General features: G+C 39.3%; 1 protein-coding gene and 1 non-coding gene across 2 annotated transcripts; one reads left to right on the top strand and one right to left on the bottom strand.

Moving 5' to 3' along the window:
• Positions 1 to 2,720: 2,720 nt before the first annotated feature.
• LOC148562473 (small nucleolar RNA R71) lies at positions 2,721 to 2,824 on the top strand. The gene has a single exon (XR_015886526.1). It is a non-coding gene; the product is annotated as a small nucleolar RNA R71 (small nucleolar RNA).
• Positions 2,825 to 20,161: 17,337 nt separating this feature from the next.
• Positions 20,162 to 20,644, bottom strand: LOC107647172 (uncharacterized). The gene has a single exon (XM_016351289.1). It carries the CDS (start codon positions 20,642 to 20,644, stop codon positions 20,162 to 20,164), a length of 483 nt encoding a protein of 160 aa, XP_016206775.1.
• Between the last annotated feature and the right edge of the window lie 1,572 nt (positions 20,645 to 22,216).

Below are 22,216 nucleotides of genomic sequence, written 5' to 3'. Positions count from 1 at the left end.
TAGTACTTGCACATGTAAATCAATGATTGTCTTTATGAGCTTATAGCCGTGACTTCTACATGTATGCACACTTATTATTTGGACACCAAACTTAGTGTTTGGTCAAGTCTCCTGATGACATGAAATCCATATTGGTTGTCCTTAATGAATGTGCTTAATTCTAATAAATCATAGTCACCTTGGCTCTTTGACTCCAAACAAATTTACTACCCTAAGTAATTGAAACCAAAGTATTAAAACATGCGAATGGTATACTTGTCATGAATTTTGAAATCCAGAGGAACTTCTTGCTTTTCATAAACTGTGTTCAAGAGGAACACCAAACTTAATGTTTGGTCGTGCACCTTGAATGAAAGATGGAATCCAATTTGAGTAAGATTTGGGAGTGCCTTCAGGCACACCAAACTTAGAGACCAATTGTAATTTACATGCAAAGTTTAGTGCACTTTATCAATAGTTGTCCTGAGGATTCAAGTTCATGCATAAGAAACCATGCCTTATTAGATGTAAAGCAAAGCACTAAAGATTAAGGATACTAAAAACATGGGTTGCCTCCCATGAAGCGCTTCTTTAACGTCACTAGCTTGACGGTTGTCCCTTGTTAGGGTGGATTGTAGTGCTTGACGTCTTCTCCTCTCACTATGCACACGTCCCCACTTGATTCCTTCATGACCTCTAAATGTTCCATAGAAAGAACTTTCCTGATTGTGAACACTTGAGGGCGCTGGGAAGGAATTGTTTTGAGGCCAGGTGGGATTGGCAGATAATGACTTGATATCACTTTATCTCCCGGAGAGAAACCTTCAGTGGGAATTTTCTTGTTTCTCCACCCTCTTGGCAATTTCTTTACAATTCTTCCCTTTCTCTTGAAGCTTTCTTCATTGACCCTTATGCCGGGAGGATCCTTCTGATCTGTTTCTGTTGATTCTTGTGGCTTTAACTCTTGCAATTCTTGTTTGCTTTCCAAGGACTGTTTCAGAGTTTCAGCTGCCGGATTGCCTTCCTCCAAACACAGATGGCTACTCTCATCCTTAGGCTTTTCATGTTCTGGTTCAGGCTCAGATGCAGGTTTGAAAACATTAAAAATGAGCTGTTCATCATGTATTCTCAAAATTAGCTCTCCTTGTTCTACATCTATGAGTGCTCTAGCAGTGGCTAGAAATGGCCTCCCCAGAATGATGGGGTGTAGGTAGCTTTCCTCCATGTCCAAAATGACAAAGTCTGTAGGAAAAAAATAATTTCCCACTTTCACCAGCACATTCTCAACTACCCCTTCAGCTTGCTTCTGAGTTTTGTCAGCCAGTTGTATGATTACATCAGTGGATCTCACCTCATTCAGTTGTAGCCTCTTCATAAGAGTTAGAGGCATCACATTTATGCTAGCTCCTAGATCACAGAATCCTCTGTCAATTTTTGTTTCTCCTATGATGCAAGGAATATGAAAACTTCCTGGGTCTGTTTTCTTAGAGACTGTGTCCTTCTTGATGAGAGCACTGCATTCTTTGTTCATTGTTACCGTTTGTCCTCCCTTCAAAACTCTTTTCTTGCTCAACAATTCCTTTAAATACTTAATGTGTGTAGGCATTTGATGGAGAATCTCAAGAAAGGGAATATTGACATGGAGAGAGTTAAATGTCTCTAAAAACCTTGAATAGGTTTTCCCTTTTTCACCTCCTCCTAACCTCTGAGGAAATGGTGCTTTTGGTTGGTATATTTCCAGCATGCCTTTTTGCAGTTCCTTGGCTTGCTTAGTTCCACTTTCCTGCTTAACTTCTTCCACACCTTCCTTCAAGATTTCTGGCTCCTGCTCTGAGGGCCTGATTCCTTCTTCTTCTGAAACTTCCTTCAATATGGTGATGGCCTTGCATTCTTCCCATCTCACTCTCTTTTGTTCCCCTTTAGGATTCTTTTCTGTGTCACTAGGGAACACTGCAGTTGATTTCGGGGTCTGTTGAGATAGCTCTCCTACTTGAGACTCCATCCTCTTGAGTTTTTCACCATGGTTCCTTAAGGTAGCTCTCACATCATCTCTGAAGCTTTTCAATTCGGTTATGTCTTGACTCATGGTTGCAAGCATTCCTTCTATCCGGTTTAATTGGTCTTGAAATTGTTGGTTCGGATTAGGTTGGGTAGGTTGATTATTTTGGCCATGATATGGTGGTTGGGAGTAAGTGTTTTGTGTGGCTTGGTATGATCTTTGGTTGGAGTTTTGGTATGTGGAATTGTTATGTTGGTTGTGGTTGTAAGGTTTGTGGTTTTGTGGTTGGGTTTGTTGGTTCCCCCACCCAAAGTTTGGGTGATTTTTCCATCCTGGGTTGTAAGTGTTGGAGTGTGGATCATATGATTGCCTTTGTTGGTTTCCCACATAGTTGGCCTCTTCCCATTCACCTCCTTCAATGCTTACTTCCTCTTGCTCTTGTGTGTGTATTGCAGCCACTTGCTTTGTTTCTAATTGCCTGGTAAGCTCTGCTAGTTGCTTGGCAAACACCTTGTTTTGGGCTAGAATTGTATCAACATGGTTCAGCTCCATGACTCCCTTAGTGTTGTGCCTTTCTGATGCATAGTAGTACTCATTCTCAGCCACTGTCTCAATCACCTCAATGGCCTCTTCCACAGTCTTTTTCCTGTTCAATGAACCTCCTGATGAATGGTCTACAGCCTTCCTTGATTCATAAGAGAGTCCATCATAGAAAATATGCAATTGCACCCAATCGTGGAACATGTCTGGTGGGCATTTCCTTGTCAAGTCCTTGAATCTCTCCCATGCCTCGTAGAGAGTTTCACCATCTTGTTGTCTAAAAGTCTGAACCTCAGATCGAAGCCTATTGACCTTTTGTGGGGGGTAGAAACGTGCCAGAAACTTGCTTTCCACCTCATCCCATGTTGTTAGACTCCCCCTTGGGAATGATTCCAGCCACTTAGCTGCTTTGTCCCTAAGTGAAAATGGGAACAAAAGCAGTTTATAGGCATCTTCCTGGACTCCATTGGACTTCACAGTGTCACAAATTCTCAGGAATTTTGTGAGATGTTGGTTTGGGTCTTCATTAGCACTTCCACCAAATGAACAATGATTCTCCACAAGTGATATTAGCTGTGGTTTGAGTTCAAAATTGTTGGCCTGAATGGGTGGTTTCTGAATGCTGCTACCACAATTCCCAGAGGTTGGGTTTATGTATGAACTAAGAACCCTCCTCTCAGGAATGGCATTGTTTCCATCAGCTCTCTCATGGTTGTGAACTTCTCTATCCATGTTGAGATCTAAAGCTTCCTCAAAATTGTCCTCAGATTCTCCTTCAGATTCCTCTTCTCCCACTACTCTCTTCCCTCTTGCTTCCCTTCTCAGTCTATGAAGGGTCCTCTCTGGTTCGGTATATGGAGGAGTTGATGTCTCTCCTCTCCTACCTGTCATACAAGAACACAGCACAGGCACAAACAAGTGAAATACTCTTGGTTAATGGAAGAGTATGGTTAGAGCAATTGAGGAATTAATTCAAACAGTTAGTGAGTCAGTGAGTTAGTTGCTTGAATTTAAAGGCATAAAGAAAGAAAGCATGTAACCGAGTGCAGAAATTAAAATTCAACAAGTAACTTGAACAGAATTAACAAAGCAAGAGAAATTGCTCAATCTAGTTAGCTTCCAATTGGAGAATTGTCAATCGAAAACCAATCCCCGGCAACGGCGCCATAAACTTGATGCGCATAAACTAGTTATGCTACGAATTAGGAAATTGCACGAGCGGCAAAATTCCTTCCGGCAAGTGCACCGGTTATCGTCAAGTAAAAACTCACAATAGAGTGAGGTCGAATCCCACAAGGATTGGTTGAGTGAGCAATTCAGATTAGAAGTGTGTTCTAGTTGAGCGGAATCAAGATTTAGATGAGAATTGCGGAATGTAAAATTGGCGGGAAAAGTAAATGACAAGAAATTGAAATGGCGGAATCTTAAATTGCATGAATTAAAGAGCAGAATGTAAATTGCTGAAATTAAAAGGGAATGGGGGTGATTGCAAGAATTGAGTTGCAGAATGTAAAGAGAAAGTGGAAATCAGAAATGGGGAATTCATTGGGTGTTAGGAGATATTGAGATCTCCGAATCAAAACATATATATCTCTTCCTCAACCCATGCATTCATTGAATTTTGCTTGGCAATCTTATATGATTGGATCCCAATCCCTTGGCTCACCAATTCTCTCTAAAAATGAACAAATTCCCAATCCCTTGGTTTAAATGTTCATAAGAAGAGATGATGCTTGATCACTGATTATACCACACAATTTCATGAACCACAATTTGGTAGGATTACATGTCACAATATCCATCCAAACCCCAATCCAATTCACTGTGAGAAAGCTTCTCTAGCATGAATCCTCCATTCCTTTCCCAAGGTTCCGAAGGATTCCAATTATGGGTAGTTTCTTTCCCAAGACAACTACCCAATGGAATTAGAACGAGAAGCTTTCTAACAAAATTCAAGAGAAAAGATTGAAGAAGAAGATAAACTATTATTGATTCATTGAATTACAATAGAGCTCCCTAACCCAATGAAAGGGGTTTAGTGAGTCATAGCTCTAAATTCAATTACAAAGAAATGAAAACTAGCTAAATGCAAAAGTAAAAGTTCCAAAAAGTCCCCTTCTAACTTAAATTCTATCCTATTTATACACTTTCTATATTGAGCTTCTGTTGTGTTTCTTGGGCTTTGAGGCCTCTCCCTGCTTTCCTTTTGCCTTGGGTTTATGATCCATAATCTTGATGAGGCTGTTGATCCAAATTCTGTAACATTCATTGAGCCAACTTAGTGATAATCAAATAATGACACATGACTCAATAAATTGAAATTTCAAACTCATCAATCCTTCAGGCCCAATCCCATAAACCATGATATTCAATTGGGTTTCATACCAGAATAAGTTTAAGTTAATGTTTGTGCTCAAATACTAACTTAAACCACAATATTTTTGGTCCAGAAACCTTTTCCAAGAGTGGCGTTTAAGTTGCAGTTTAAGCTTAAACTGCAGCTTAAACGCCAGACACTTCCAGTGAGGCCTTTTGTAGAAGCACGTTTAAGCTTCAGTTTAAGGTTAAACTGAAGCTTAAACGTGGAAATGGAAGAAGGCAGCCCTGGAGAGTCATGTAGTCGAACACGTTTAAGCTTCAGTTTAAGGTTAAACTGAAGCTTAAACGTGGATATAGGAAGGGCAGCTCTGGAGGTCGAACACGTTTAACCTCCAGTTTAAGGTTAAACTGGAGGTTAAACGTGGAAATGGAAGGAGGCATCCTGGAGGTCGAACACGTTTAACCTCCAGTTTAAGGTTAAACTGGAGGTTAAACGTGGAAGCTTAGAAGGGTAGCCCTGGAGGTGTCGAACACGTTTAAGCTCCAGTTTGAGGTCAAACTGGAGCTTAAACGTGGAAATGGAGAGAGCAACCCTGGAGGAGAAAACTTGGTCGAACACGTTTAAGCTCCAGTTTGAGGTCAAACTGGAGCTTAAACGTGGAAATGGCTCCCTGGTGCTTTTCCCATTCTGGCGTTTAACCTCCAGTTTAAGGTTAAACTGGAGGTTAAACGTGGAACTCCTTCCTGAGTGGCATTATCATTCTAGCGTTTAACCTCCAGTTTGAGGTCAAACTGGAGGTTAAACGTGGAATGCTTCTTTGGTGAGACTTTTCATTCTGGCGTTTAACCTCCAGTTTAAGGTTAAACTGGAGGTTAAACTTCAATTCCAGCATTTCTTAGCCTTCCTGATTCTGGCGTTTAAGCTCCAGTTTAGGCTTAAACTGGAACTTAAACTCCACATGTGATATTCAAGCTTCCTTTATTGATTTTGTTGCTTCCTTGCTTAGCCTCTTCTTCCCTGAAATCATCCAAACAATTGCATCAAAGTCTTGCAAAATTTCATGAGAAATCTTCCATTAATAGCATTCAAGTAATATAACTAAAAACTCATGGAATTTGCATCAAAATCATACTGTTTGGATGGTTCATTGCTTTGTTCTCATTTTAACCATTCTTGGTTACTTTAAGCTCACGAAAATGCATAAAACAACTAAAACTAACAGAAAAATGCTAGTGAAACTAGCCTAAGATGCCTTGGCATCAGGATACCCGCCCCGCCGGGGTTTTGCCATCTCTAGATACGAGCGGGATACTCTTGCCTCAGACCTCACATCTCAACGCAAGCGGGATGAACCACTGCCTTTACGCCGCCGCCGCTACCTCGACAGGCGGGATCCAACCACCGTCCCTGCCGGGCGCATAGCCTCTCAAAATCTCAGTAAAAATAATATTTCAGTGGTTTTTAGAAAACATTTTCAGTATACAGAGATCCATTGTCTCAATCCGAGTCCTCGACTCATCTCAACCACTGTCTATTCATAACTCAGTTTCAAATGTCAAAATTTCATCATTCCTTATCTCATATATCACTTATCCTCCACCCAACGTCAAATCATTCTCAGCACACCAGAAACCTAGGCCTCCATTTTCTAATTTATCATAAAACCATCTTCTAGAACCCTTAAGTTATATCCCATGTTCTAATACTCAAAATTAGGCCCAAAACTCTTAAAATGGTGTTTTAGAAACTTACAACCTTGTTGGGAAGGTAGAATAGTTGAAAAAGAAGAAAAATTTAAGAAACAGGACGTGTGCGGCCGCATAAGGGTGTGTGCGTACGCACAGGGGTGTGCGTACGCACATGTGTCAAAATTTTTAGAATCTGTTCACTCGCACAACTTGTGTCATTGCCCCAACAGACTGACCTTCCCGACATGTGCGTCCGCACAGGTTGAAGTTTTTCCTTAGATATGTACGCGCACAAGTTGTGCTGGCGCTGCGAATAGAACGTACTTCCCTACCTGTGCGTGCGCACAGGTGTGTGCGTCCGCACAAGTCAAAATTTTCGCAGGGTGTGCGTCCGCACAAGTGTGTGCACCCGCACATATTAGAAATCATGAAATTCTACAAAATTGCAGAATTTCAGATTTTTAACACCAACTTTGCCGGATCATAACTTCCTCTACACAATTCCAATTTTTACAAACTTTATATCGATTTAAAGGGTTTTCAAAGATCTTTAATTATAAATAAATTTCAATTAATTTAGAAAACCGAGACAAAAGTTATGATCGGACAAAGTTTACCAAAAACCCAACTTTACCAAACTTTACAATTACCACCATATCTTACCATACCCATACCAAATCATACCAAACCATCCAAAACTCCATTTTTCATCAAAATGTACCTGTTGTATCATAATACACCAACCTTACCACATTCACCTTCTCATTTCATTATTCTCAATTCCAACATCAACTATATAACACTTATGATCAAAATTACCATCAAATCCACCATTTCATAAATCACAAAACTACAATTATCGTAAGGAACCAACTTTCAATACATACAATCATTCAACATCATCTCATCATTATAATTCATCACAAATCAACCCAATATTCATCAATTCATCAACATTTAACACACCAACCATCATTTTAGTTCAACCTATCTTATTGGTCACTAGCCTATGTGTCCATGAATATTATATACTACATAGAGGAAACCGAAACCATACCTTGGCCAATTCTCTTTATGCACCCAAATTCCAACTTAGCACAAAGAAGCTTCCAACCACAATCCAAGCTTTGAATTCCACTCCAATAAGCACAATTAAGTTCCAAGGGCTCCCAAAGCCACAATAATCAAACTATATACATATAAATTGCTTCAAATCAACCTAGAGTTCCAATTAAACATAAATTCACAAAGGTTTAGTGGCTCTTACCTCTTCCAACAGATTTGGATGTCAAAACCCAAGGCTAAGCAAGGCTTAGGCAAACCTAAACATCCAAAATCACAAAAACTCATTTAACCCCAAAGTCCTAGGAACCAAAATTTTCAAGAGAAGAACTGAGAAGATTTCAAATTTTTCTTACCAATTTCTTATATGGGTTTTGCAGAGCTTTTCATGAGGAACGCGTAGCCGTAAACGGTGCGGCAATCTGAGCTCTCTAACTCAAGATATGAGCTTTTGAAGATTGAGATGAATAGTAACCATGGGGTTTCTCTCTTCTTCTATTTCTCAGCTGTGTGAGTGTGTTTGTTTATGTGTTATGCTAAAATGGGTTCACTTATGAACCCTTTTATATGTTGGGCTTGGGCCCAACTTGAGCCCGGTTCAACCTGTTAGCGTTTTTAGCCCGTTTGGCCCAACTTCGGGCCAAACCTTTAAAATTAACGCCCGGTTTTCCATTCCCAACATTTTTCTAAGGTTTTCGTCGGTTTTCACTTTTTCTCGTGCAGTACCGGGCAGACTTGAACCGGTTCAACCGGTTCAACTGTCGGTTCGCGGTTTTTTACGGTTTTTCGCAGAAAGCACATTTTCTGACTCAGAAAGACCTACTGAGTCCGAAAATCACCTTTAAATCCTCAAATTCTCATTCTAACTTTTCGAAGCCTAATTTGGACAATATTAACTACCATATAACTATGAACTATAAAGAGATATCTACAAACAAACCAACTAAGATGCAATGAAAATAAAGCTACTAAAATTCATCAAAAAGTACTAAAAAGAGTATTGCAAAGTGATTTGAGAAAAGAAATTTTTACCCCCACGCGAAGTCGATCCTCCCCAACATTTAGTTTGTGCACGGTCCTCCATGCTTACGTAGGATCTGGGAGAATGAGAACTTCGGGACCACCTTCAAATGGTGGTATCGGGAATGGGTGGGTTACCATCATCATATTCCTCCCCAACTAGCTCGGATGAAGCCTCAGGAGCTAGGCCGGGGTCTTTTCCTGCTAGCTTTGCCGCGATCCACTCAAAACGTTTGTGCTCCAAATGCTCTATGTGGTGGATATCGTGCAAGATGTCTCGGAATAGATCCGGAAGAGACCGGAGAACCGGTAAAGGAATCGATAAGGTTGCTAGACTTGATGGTGGTGCTACGGGTGCCTTCCTCTTCGAGGGTGTCTTTTCTGATGATCCATTCAACTCTCCCCTCGGAATGAACTTGTTACCTCTTGGAAACTCGAACGTGATATTCATTGGTCGCCTCTCTATCCCAGCTGCGTTTGCTAAGCGCATCACCATCGATGGAAATAAAATGTTAATATTCTTCTTCTCAACCAATTTCCATATCGATTTGCGCAACAAAGGTACAATGGCTATATGCTTTCCTTCCATAATAGCGCAAAGCTACAAAGCAATTCTAAATCTTACATGGGTAGTGTGGGTGCTTAGGATGATGTAGTCCGCCACAATTTGATGCCATATACGAGCTTCGACATTCAAATCAGAGTATACAATGCTAGTGGGAACAAAATTCCTCCCTTTGCTTTACTCCCAAGAAGCACCAGGATGGCCTATTCTCGCAAGAATGGGAGTCAGAGATATTCTTCCTTTAAATACATCCACTTTTAACTTGAAATAATCATCCTTCTCAAGCGGAATGTGGGGGATGTTCAGAATAGCTTCTAGAGCTTGGTTGGACGTATCCAACATCTTTCCCCGAAGGAACACTGACTTTGCTTTCCAAGCTTGGTAGTGCGCATAGAATTCCCGCACCATAGTTTCATTGACTTCAATGGATTCTCGCTCGAGAAATTCCCAATGAAGCGAGGCAATCTCTTGATGAATGGTTGCCTTGTACTGGCTTGGAACCTTCAACGGCCACTCCCAATGGATTGTGCGCTTCTCAATAGTCTCGTATTGAGAGTTGGCTCTTCGATTAACCAGGGTATTCGGTTTAGCCCCTTTGCGATGCCACCAAATATTAGGGGAGCGAGTGGTAGTTTGCTCAACCGGCGAAGTAACTGGTGCCTTACCCTTCTTTTGCATCCTGAAAATAAAATAAAATAAAAGATTTTTGAGATCATAGAAAAACAATAACATAAAATCACTAAGGAAGCACTAACAAAGTTAAAAGAAGCTCTAAAAGTAGTGTGATTTACAAAAGCACAGTGTGTATATTCCAATGATGCGTGCGGTTGGAATATGCACACCGGCGGATACCACGACAATCACACTGTTTACTGGACAAAGCTTACTGCTTCTCAAATAAGTGCTTAAGTTGCAAGTCTAAAACATGGACATAAAAGCAACTTCAAGCTCACACCATTTGGTTTATTAACATGCTTTAAATGTAATGGTCATTAAGGTTGTCGGCAAGAAATTTTATTAGCAAAAAAGTGTACAATGACAACAACCATTCACTCAAAGTGAAGCGTCAATTGCTCATCCTCAAGAAGTGGTAACCATATGTGCAATGTTCGAAGTTAAGGCCAAAAGATGTTTGATCAAGACATCATCTAAAGTTGAACAATTGTAAAGTGATTACCGATTCAAAAATTCCGAAATGAACAATGACAATTGATCTCATACAACACAATGCATTTGTAATTAAAATTGCACATCAACAAACAAGGAAATGTATTGGTGACTTCACTTAATTACCATCAAGAGTCAATTAAAGTTGCACAATTCATACACTATGCTTAACAAGAGATAAATTGAACACATATGATGGCCAAGTCATATGAATCAAACAAAATATTCATTGAGGCATTTTCATCAAACATGTGATATGCAATGTGCAAACTTATCAAAATTGATGCTCAAATTCAACCATAATCAACCCATAATCAAATATCAACACTTGCAATTCAAAAAGATAAAGAAAAGGAATAAAATTAATCTAAGCAACATGAAAAAAAAATCAAAGCAATTGCAAAAATCAACAACAAAAAGAAAAAAAGGGAAAATATGAACCTAAAAATTGAAGGTGCAAATAAGCAAGAATGGGGAAGGGAACAATGGCACTCTTTATAGCCACTGCAAATTTGAGGCAGTTGGGATCACCGGAAAAAAAAACCGCCGAAGAGGAGAAGCTCACCGGTAGTGAAGAAAAGAAAAGAGAAAGGAAAGAAAGAAAGAAAAGAAAATGGAAGAGAAAAGAGAAGTAAGAGAGAGAAGCAATGAGAGAGAGAGGTGGTGGCGGCTTGACGACGGCGGTAGCCGGCGGCAAGGTCGCCTGACTAAGCAGAGGGATGGGGGGGAACAATAGCTGGGAGGAAGAAGAAAGAAGTGAAACTGCTTCTCAACAGGGCAGGTTGCCCTGATAACGCCCAAATCGAGTCGTGTGCGGGCGCACAGAGGCCTGTGCGGACGCACAGAAAGCAAAGATTAGAAGGGGTGCGAACACATACAGCATGCGGTCGCTACGACCAGAGGAGGTGTATGAGTGACGTTAGGATTTTAGTAAAGAATTTTATAAAAAATAGTCGCGTTGTAGATATAGATTCTAAACTAACAAAAATCCCTTCGTACAAACGTTTGGTTGTCACAAGTAACAAAACCCTTTTAAAATTGATAATCGAGTATTTAAACCTCGGGTCGTCTTCTCAAGGAATTGCAGGGAGGTATGTTCTTATTATTGGTTATGAGTCTTGTAAATTGGGGGTTTTGAAAGTAAGGAAGTAGTATGTTGAATGATAATAAGAATAAAATAAATAACTAAAAAATAGACTCTTGGCAAGGTATGAAAACTGGAAGTCCTATCCTGGTTATCCTTATCAATTGTAATGAGAATTGGATTTTTCTCCCACTTTGTTAACTTTTAACTATGAAGGTAAGTTAAGTGGATGAATTAATTTTTATTCCTCAGGTCCTAGTCTTTCCTTTGAAAAAGTCAGAGTTATTGGAACTCGAATTAATTCTTGAAGAATTCTAATTTTCAATCAACAATGAGTTTGATAACTCAAGAGTCACCAATTATTTAACTAAAGCAAAAAGGGAAAATATCTAAATTAAATTAAAAGCATTCATAAATCTGAAATACCTTAAATTGTATTGAATCAAATTAAACATAAGAATCCATAAGCCAAATTGAAAAGATAAATAACAATTAAGGGAATAGAATAAATAAAACTAGAAAGTAATTTAAAGGAACATTGAACCTGTGATGAAGAAGAAGTAATCCTAAATCCTAAAACTAAATCCTAAGAGAGAGGAGAGAAGCTCTCTTTCTAAAAACTACATCTAAATTATGAAAAGTGAATTATGAGAGCTTGATTATGAATGGATGCATTCCCCTACTTTATAGCCTCTAATCTGTGTTTTCTGGACCGAGAACTGGGCTAGAAACAGCCCAGAATTCGCTGGTTGCGAATTTAAACACGCTGATTTTCGCCACTGCGATGCGTCCGCGTGGATCACGCGTTTGCGTCACTTATCGTTAGGGAAACTATGGCAAATTATATATCAGATCGAAGCCCCGGATGTTAGCTTTCCAATGCAACTGGAACCACATCATTTGGACCTTTGTAGCTCAAGTTATGACCGTTTTAGTGCGAGAGGGTCAGGCTGACAGCTTTGCAATTCCTTCAACTTCTTGTATTCCTTCCACTTTTTCATGCTTCCTTTCCATCTTCTAAGCCATTCCTGCCCTGTAATCTCTGAAAACACTTAACACACATATCAAGGCATCTAATGGTAATGAGAGAGGATTAATATTAGCAAATATAAGGCCAAAGAAGCATGTTCTCAATCATAGCACAAAATCAGGAAGGAAAATGTAAAACATGCAAATAGTATGAATAAGTGGGTAAAAAGTTGATAAAAACCACTCAATTGAGCACAAGATAAACCATAAAATAGTGGTTTATCAACCTCCCCACACTTAAACATTAGCATGTCCTCATGCTAAGCTCAAGAGAAGCTAAAAAGATGAAGAGGAATGGTAGAATGTATGAAATGCAACCTATCTATATGAATGCAACTACATGCAAAATGTTTCTACCTACTTAGTTAAAAGTAAACAAATCCTTCAAGAAGAAATATGAACTGGATTTCACTAATTCAAATCACAAAATAAAGTACAAGTAAACTTGCAGAAGAAAATAGCTCATGAAAGCAGGGAACAAGGAATTTGAGCATTGAACCCTCACTGGTAGTGTATATCACTCTAACTCTCAAGTGTCTAGGGTCAATCACTCTACTCTTCTCTAATCATGCTTTCTAAACCTTATTTTTCACCTAACCAATCAACAAATATTTAGCATACCAATGCAAACATCATGAGGTCTTTTCAGGGTTGTAATGGGGCTGAGGTAAAGGTAAGGGTAAATGTATGGCCAAGTGAGCTATAATATGAATCTTTGACTAACCTAAGCTCTCACCTACTATACATATACTCTATATACTGTTAAATTCATGCCTAACTACCCATAATTCCCACTTTTGTATGATTCCATACTCATGTACCAAATTTTTGATATTTCTTTTACTTTTATCACATGTGCATTGATCTTTTATTAACTTAGCATTGGGGTAATTTTGTCCCCTTTTTTATTTACTTATTTATTGAATATTTTTGGATTTTTCTCTCTCTTTTTTTATAGAGAAATAAACATAACTTATCAATGCACATGGATTTTCCATTATTTTTCTATTTTGGTTTTTCATGAGTAGGTTCCCAAATTTCCAATATTCAAATAAATTAGAAAGATGATACATTCCCTTATCAACCCATGTTCCCACAATTTCCCCACACTTAGTTGATGCACAATCTCTATCTTAAACTAACCAAAGATTCAATTGGGGTATTTAATTTGTTTTTCTACTTAAGGCTAGTGATGTGGTAAAATATAGAATAAAAGAGATTAAAAGGCTCAAGGTGGCAAACAAAGGTGATTGAAAGGGTAGGCTTATTTGGGATAAGTGAGCTAAAATCAAACAATGGCCTCAATCATATGCAAGCATGTAAATACACTAAATATTGGACATATAGAATGGAACAAAGCAAAGATTGCAATCATAGAGAAGAAAACACACAAGAATAAAAATTTATGGTTAAATAATGTAACCATATAAATAAGCTCAAAATCTTACAGGTTGTGTGTTCTTTGACTCAAAAATCATGTTCCAAATACAACTTCTGACAAATTTAACACATAAATTTTGATTTAAATTAGTGAAATTTTTCAAAAAATAGGGTCTTAAAAAGAAACTTATTATTTCTCAACCAAGCAGTAGCTAAATGCATAAAATCAAACAAACATGCAATTAAATATGCAAATGCAATAATGAACAAACAAAGAAAATAAAACAATGGTGTTGAAAAGAAGAAAATAGCTAACCCATGGAGATCGGTATCGACCTCCCCACACTTAAAGATTGCACCGTCCTCGGTGCATGCTGAGATGTGCAGGTGGACGGGTTGTTCCAACTGATGCTTTTCTTCAAGGATTGTGCAGATGGACATGTTTGTCTCCCTTTTTAGAAGTTTCTCCCTTTTTCCGTCTTCGGTGGCCAGCCTGAAAGAAGAGAAAAAGAAGAAAAGTAACCCAAAAGATAGAAAATAAATAAAATATGGGTGTTAATGTCAAATGATAAGGGTCTCATTTACATGGAAGCTTCAACATGTACGTGAGAAAATAATAGAAGCCATGGCATACCAGTGGTACAAAATTTGCAACAATGGGAAAGAGAGTGGGGAAGGAGAGATAATATAAATTCATGTCAATGCAAAAGTAATACAGATATAAAATATTGGCATTAATTTAAATAATATTACTCAATCAGAATTAAACAAGTCACTAAGCACCAAGAAAATAAAAGAAAAGATGTAACAGTTGAATAAGAACATTTGAACACCAATACTAATTTTAGAAAAATAAAAATATGCAATGAATGAAAGTATGCAAATAAATTAAATAAAATAGAATGGAAGTGAGAGAAAATAAAAAAGGAAGAAGAAAGAAATAAGAAAAGATAAGAAGAATAAGGATTCGGAGAAGAAAAGATAAGAAAATTGGCACTAATCTGGATAGGTTGTGCGACGCTAGCGACGCGGTCGGGTGGGTGACGCGGTCGCGTGGTGTGCAATAAGGTTAGGTGACGCGGACGCGTGGGGCACGCGATCGCGTGGCCTGAGTTGTGCGATTGGCGCAAGTGCAGCCTTGCGTTCGCGAAACTCTCTGTTCGAAACTCTTTTTGCCAAAAATCCGGGTGACGCGGTCGCGTGGTTGACGCGATCGCGTGGTTGGCCTTGTTTTGAAAAACGGCGCATACGCGTGGTCATGCGTTCGCGTGGTGAGGCTTGGACTTCCAGCACGAGTCCAGCCCAACTCCAGCTCAACTTTTTGCCATACACCCAGTTACGCCGATTTCACAGAGCCACGCGTTCGCGTGGGTGACGCGGACGCGTGCGGAGGCTATTTCGCACATGACGTGGTCGCGTGAATCAATTTGTGCCAAAGGCACGCCTCTAGCCACGCTTTCGCATGACTCTCTGTTCAATTCTTTTCTTCCCAACGCACTAGTGACGCGGATGCGTCGCGTGCGTGTTTTTTTTTTCTGAAGGATGTAAAATGCAATGACGGTGTGGATGCTATGAGTAATTCCAGGTTCAATGAAATAAAATAAAACTTAAAAACAAACAAAAAGAAATAAAATTAAAATTGAAAAAAGAACGATCATACCATGGTGGGTTGTCTCCCACCTAGCACTTTTAGTTAAAGTCCTTAAGTTGGACATTTGGTGAGCTCCTTGTCATGGCGGCTTGTGCTTGAACTCATCCTGGAACTTCCACCAATGCTTGGACTTCCAATAAGCCCTATCAATACTAAGTAAATTCCTCAAGCTTTGATGGGGTTCTTCACAAGCGTTGAGCTCCCAAAGTTGATCCTCATATATTCCTGGATCCCAAATCTTGTTTCTACACCCGTCTTCAAGTTGATTATCATGATTCCATCTGGGTGGCTCAGTCTTAGAATTCTCACTGAGGCGTCCAAACAACTTCCTAGACCCATTCAATCGAGCTCTACACCAACCTTTGCGTTTAAACTTAAAGCTTCCAACCATAATGAACCTTGCAGGACAATTCTTACCACTGACCATCATCCTCTTACTCTTAATGTCACAAAGAGCTCTAAGTTGACCATCCGTCTCCAGTAGCCCATATTCAAGTGGAATTAGAAAGCTAAGGGATATGAATTTTACCCACTTGAATGTTGTGAAGGATGATGGCAACTTAGGTGGAGAGGTCTCCAGCAGCTTTGGCAAAGTGATATCAAGCTCCTCTCCCTTATGTTCTTTCTTGACAACTTTCACCTCTTTGCAAGCTTCTTCAATTTCAACCTCTTCCTCTTGGTGGCTTTCTTCCAAGTCAATCTCTTTTTCATTGCTCACCAAGGGCATGGGAGGTTGTGCCTCTTTTTCTTGAATCTCCAGCTCTTGATCAACCTCTTCCAAGTCTTCAACTATGATATGCCTTGGAGGTTGTACACCCTCCTCAGCATTAATTTCAATCGCCTTGGAAGGAGGTTCTATAACTGGACTTTTCAATGGAGGTACAGCATCTCTTAAGTCTGCAACCACTTCTTCCTTTTTAATAATTGCTGCTTTGTCCAGTTGTTTAAGTATAAAATCGTACTCATCCTCGATGATTTTCTTTCCATGACAACTCCTTTTAACTACTCTTTCATCTTCAAGGGTCTCTCCTACCTTTACCCGTAGGGCCTCCTGTAGCTCTTGATGAAGTATGGATTCGCGAAGATGATTCCTTCTTTCCTGTTCCATATCAATAGCATAATTGGAATCATCTTGCTCTTGGATTGATGGATGTGGGTGCTCTTCCATGGAGGGTAGTGATGGGATGAAAAGATCATTATGTGGTTGAAAAGAAAGTGCACTAGAGCTTGAGGGTTGAATATTGGAGGTAGAAGGTTGGTTCATGCGGGATATAAGATTTTGGAGTGTAGAGGTGAGACCAATGATGTTAGAGATGAGTGTATTGTTATCCAATGGAGGTTGGGGTGGATTTATGTATGGCTCATTCAGTTCATAGGGTGGTTGGTATGGTGGATGTGGGTTAGGGTCATATGGAGGTAAATGGTGTAAAGGGGCTTGTGAGTTTGGTGTTTCAAAGGTATGTTGGGGAGGTGGTTCATAAGCACAGGGTGGGGCTTGTTGGTAATTATAAGGGGGTCCACCATATCTATCAGCTTGGTATGCATTGTAGAGTGGTCCTTGCCCATGATATCTTGGAGGGTGTTGTTGCCTAAAGGGTTGATCAGATCCTCTTGGCTCCATCCATCTTTGATTGCTTAGACCTTGATGCATATTCCTGTTATAGCTTCCACTCCTTTCAACAGATTTAGAACCAAACTCAAAGCGAGAGGGGTGAGAATTCATGGTAGCTAATAAAAATTAAAAACGAAAATAAAAACAAATTTTAAATTAAAAGGTTATTTAAATTTTAAATTTGAAAATTAAATTTTGAAATTTGAATTTTAAATTTTGATATTTTAAAATTTGAAATTTTGAATTTGAAATTTTTGAAATTTGAATTTTTGAAATTTGAAATTTGAAATTTGAAATTTGAAATTTGATATTTGAAATTTGAATTTGAATATTGAATTTTGAAATCCGATTTTTGAAATAAGATAAGATAAGATTTAAAAAAAAAGATATGAATTTTGAAAAAAAATTTGAATTTTGAAATTTGAAATTTGAGTTTTAAATTTTGAATTTTTGAAAGAGAAAAATAATAAAATGACACTAAACTTAAAATTTTTAGATCAAAACGAAGAAAACAACTAAGAACAACTTGAAGGTCAAGATGAACACGAAGAACAACTTGAAGATCAAGATGAACACCAAGAAAAAAAAATTTTTTTTTGAAAAATTTTTAATAACTACCTAAAAACCAATAACCTCTTAATTTACGAAAAAGAAAAAATAAAAATAAAAATAGAAACAAATAAACAGGTAAAAAGCAAATATTTACAATAATATAAGGCACACGTTTGCAATTCCCCGGCAACGGCACCATTTTTTACGTTAGGATTTTTTCTAGTAAAGAATTTTATAAAAATAGTCGCGTTGTAGATATAGATTCTAAACCAACAGAAATTCCTTCGTACAAACGTTTGGTTGTCACAAGTAACAAACCCCTTTTTAAAATTGATAACCGAGTATTTGAACCTCGGGTCGTCTTCTCAAAGAATTGCAGGGAGGTATGTTCTTATTATTGGTTATGAGTCTTGTAAATTGGGGGTTTTGAAAGTAAGGAAGTAGTATGTTGAATGATAATAAGAATAACATAAATAACTATAAAATAGACTCTTGGCAAGGTATGAAAACTGGAAGTCCTATCCTGGTCATCCTTATCAATTGTAATGAGAATTGGATTTTTCTCCCACTTTGTTAACCTCTAACTATGAAGGTAAGTTAAGTGGATGAATTAATTTTTATTCCTCAGGTCCTAGTCTTTCCTTTGGAAAAGTCAGAGTTATTGGAATTCGAATTAATTCTTGAAGAATTCCAATTTTCAATCAACAATGAGTTTGATAACTCAAGAGTCACCAATTATTTAACCAAAGCCAAAAGGGAAAATATCTAAATTAAATTAAAAGCATTCATAAATCTGAAATACCTTAAATTGTATTGAATCAAATTAAACATAAGAATCCATAAGCCAAATTGAAAAGATAAATAACAATTAAGGAAATAGAATAAATAAAACTAGAAAGTAATTTAAAGGAATATTGAACCTGTGATGAAGAAGAAATAATCCTAAATCCTAAAACTAAATCCTAAGAGAGAGGAGAGAACCACTCTTTCTAAAAACTACATCTAAATTATGAAAAGTGAATTATGAGAGCTTGATTATGAATGGATGCATTCCTCCACTTTATAGCCTCTAATCTGTGTTTTCTAGACCGAGAACTGGGCCAGAAACAGCCCAGAATTCGCTGGTTGCGAATTTAAACACGCTGATTTTCGCCACTGCAATGCGTCCGTGTAGATCACGCGTTCGTGTCACTTATCGTCAGGGAAACTATGGCAAATTATATATCAGATCGAAGCCCCGGATGTTATCTTTCCAACGCAACTAGAACCGCGTCGTTTGAACCCTTGTAGCTCAAGTTATGACCGTTTTAGTGCGAGAGGGTCAGGCTGACAGCTTTGCAGTTCCTTCAACTTCTTGTATTCCTTCCACTTTTTCATGCTTTCTTTCTATCTTCTAAGCCATTCCTGCCCTGTAATCTCTGAAAACACTTAACACACATATCAAGACATCTAATGGTAATGAGAGAGGATTAATATTAGCAAATATAAGGCCAAAGAAGCATGTTCTCAATCATAGCACAAAATCAGGAAGGAAAATGTAAAACATGCAAATAGTATGAATAAGTGGGTAAAGAGTTGATAAAAATCACTCAATTGAACACAAGATAAACCATAAAATAGTGGTTTATCAATGAGCGTGTGCAGACGCACAGCATAGAGCGCACGCACAGGGGTCGCAAGATAAGGGATGTGTGCGTACGCACAACAGACAAAAAGCTGGGAGGGATGCAGGCGCATAGAGCGTGTGGTTGCTCTGACCAGAGGGGTTGCAACAATTTGTGCGAGCGCACAAAGCCCTGTGCTCGCACAGAAAGCTTCTCTTTTTTTTTTTGTGAACGCTTGAGGTGAAGAGTCATGTGTGCGTGTGCACACAGGTCCGTGCGCACGCACAGGGACAAAGATGGGGGGAGGTTGTTCACGCGCACGACTTGTGATGACGCTCCCACCAGTGGGGCTGTCAATCGGTGTGCGGACGCACATGTTTGTGCGGCCGTATAAGAGGCGCGATAAAGGGAATGCGTGCGTACGCACAAGGCAGTGCGCACGCACAAGGCAGTGCGCACGCACAGGGCTAATAAAACAGGGCAGTGCCCACGCACAGGTAGTGCTGGCGCTGCCACCAGAGGGTGCTGCAAAGGGCGTGCTGGCGCATAGTAGCGTGCGTTCGCACATGACGTAAAAAATGCAGTTGTGTGCACGCGCACAGGGTGGTACGCACACACAGGTGCCCTGTTTCACAAAATTTTTTCCTTTCAAAACTAAGGTTCCCTCCTATACCAAAGCAACATACCAACCCCAAATCATTCAAACAAATATAAATTCGTGATCCACAAGCAATTCAACTTATTTAATTCAAAAATACCAAAGCAAATCTAAGCTAATCATCATATCACAAGAAAGCAACTAATTCAAAGTGCTATATACAAAAGATAAGGTTGGAACAATGTTACCATGGTGGGGTGTCTCCCACTGAGCACTTTGGTTTATAGTCATAAGTTGGACTTTGCATGGCTTCATTGGTCACTTGAAACTTCTCCAAGGAGGAATATCTCCAACTCCTTGGCATTCTTTGGTTGAGTGTGATAGAGCTTCACCCTATGACCATTGATTTTAAACTTGGTCCCATTGATAGGGTGAATCACCTCCACCACTCCATAAGGCTTGACATCCACCACCTTTAATGGACCATCCCATCTAGATCTCAACTTCCCGGGCATCAATCGCAACCTCGAATTGTACACAAGCACTTCATCACCTATCTTAAAACTCTTCCTCCTAATATTTTGGTCATGGAATGTCTTGGCTTTCTCCTTGTAAAACTGAGCATTCTCGTATGCTTCTAACCTAAGACACTCTAATTCCTCCAATTGAAGTTTACGTTCCATTCCTGCCCCCTTTAAATCTGGATTGCAATTCTTCACCACCCAATAGGCTCTATGTTGGATTTCCACAGGGAGATGACAAGGCTTCCCAAAAACAATACGAAAGGGACTCATTTCGATTGGGGTTTTGTATGCGGTCCTTTATGCCCATAGTGCATCTCCCAATCTGGAACTCCAGTCCTTCTGTTGTGGGTTGACCACTTTCTCTAAGATTCTCTTGATCTCCCTGTTGGATACTTCTGCTTGCCCATTGGTCTGAGGATGATAGGCTGTGGATACTTTGTGGATGACCCCGTACCTTTTCATCAACGCCTCAATTTTCCTGTTGCAAAAATGGGTTCCCTGGTCGCTCACGATTGCTCGTGGTGATCCAAATCTACAGACAATGTTATTTTTCAAGAACGAAGCAACGGTATTGGCGTCATCACAACGGGTAGGAATTACTTCCACCCATTTAGAGACATAATCCACTGCTAACAGGATATAAACAAACCCATTGGAATTTAAAAATGGCCCCATGAAATTTATGCCCCAAACATAAAAAATCTCACAAAAAATCATTGGTTGTTGGGGCATTTCATCTCTCTGTGAGGTATTTTCAGATTTCTGGCATTGATGATAGGATTTTCAAAATTAGTTGGCATCTCTAAACAAAGTAGGCCACCAGAATCCACAGTCTAAAACCTTCCTTGCTGTTCTTTGTGGGCCAAAATGACCCCCACTCTCAGATGAGTGGCAAAATTGAAGGATAGATTGAAACTCAGATTCTGGCACACACTTTCTAATCACTTGCTCAGCCCCACGCCTCCACAAATGTGGATCATCCCGAAGATAATACTTAGCATCGCTTCTCAATTTATCTTTTTGATGCTTTGAAAATTGTGGGGGGAAAACGCGGGCGACTAAGTAATTATCAATCGGGGCAAACCAAGGGGTACTTGGGGATATTGCTTGCAAGGTATCGAAAGGAAATGAGTCATTGATAGGAGTGAAATCTGAAGCTAAATGTTTAAGCTGACTCAAGTGGTCCGCTACCAGATTTTGGGACCCACTTCTATCTCTGATCTCCAAGTCGAATTCTTGCAAAAGTAATATCCACCTAATGAGCCTAGGCTTTGACTCTTTCTTCTTCAGCAAATATTTCAAGGCGGCATGGTCCAAATACACCACTACCTTAGAGCCTAGCAAATAGGGTCGAAACTTATCTAGTGCAAAAACAATGGTTAAGAGCTCTTTTTCGGTAGTGGTGTAATTCGACTGGGCCGAATCTAAGGTCTTCGAAGCATAAGCTATAGTGTAAGGAGCTTTACCATCACGTTGTGCTAGTGCGATACCTACGACGTGATTCGAGGCATCGCACATGATCTCGAAAGGTTGATCCCAATTTGGGCCTCGCACAATAGGAGTTGTGGTCAAATCTTCCTTCAACTTGTCAAAAGCTTTTTTGCAATCCTCATCAAAAATGAATTCCACATCCTTTTGAAGTAAGCCGGAGAGGGGTAAAGCAACTTGGCTAAAATTCTTGATGAACCGGCGGTAAAAACCTGCGTGGCCAAGGAAGAAACGAATCTCCCTCACCGAGGAGGGGTAAGGTAAACTCGAAATAGCATCGATCTTAGTCGGGTCTACGGAAATTCCGTCTTTAGATACAATATGACCTAACACTATACCTTGTTTCACCATAAA

The sequence above is a fragment of the Arachis ipaensis genome, chromosome B6 (genome assembly GCF_059453495.1).
Source record: "Arachis ipaensis isolate K30076 ecotype BB chromosome B6, ASM5945349v1, whole genome shotgun sequence".
NCBI lineage: Eukaryota > Viridiplantae > Streptophyta > Magnoliopsida > Fabales > Fabaceae > Arachis > Arachis ipaensis.
Note: the sequence above shows the minus strand (reverse complement) of the source record. Positions and strands in the feature narration are given on the sequence as shown.

What these genes read in the sequence shown, in the direction of transcription:
- LOC107647172 (XM_016351289.1), bottom strand. Translation starts at nt 20,644, where the DNA reads ATGAGTCCCTTTCGTATTGTTTTTGGGAAGCCTTGTCATCTCCCTGTG.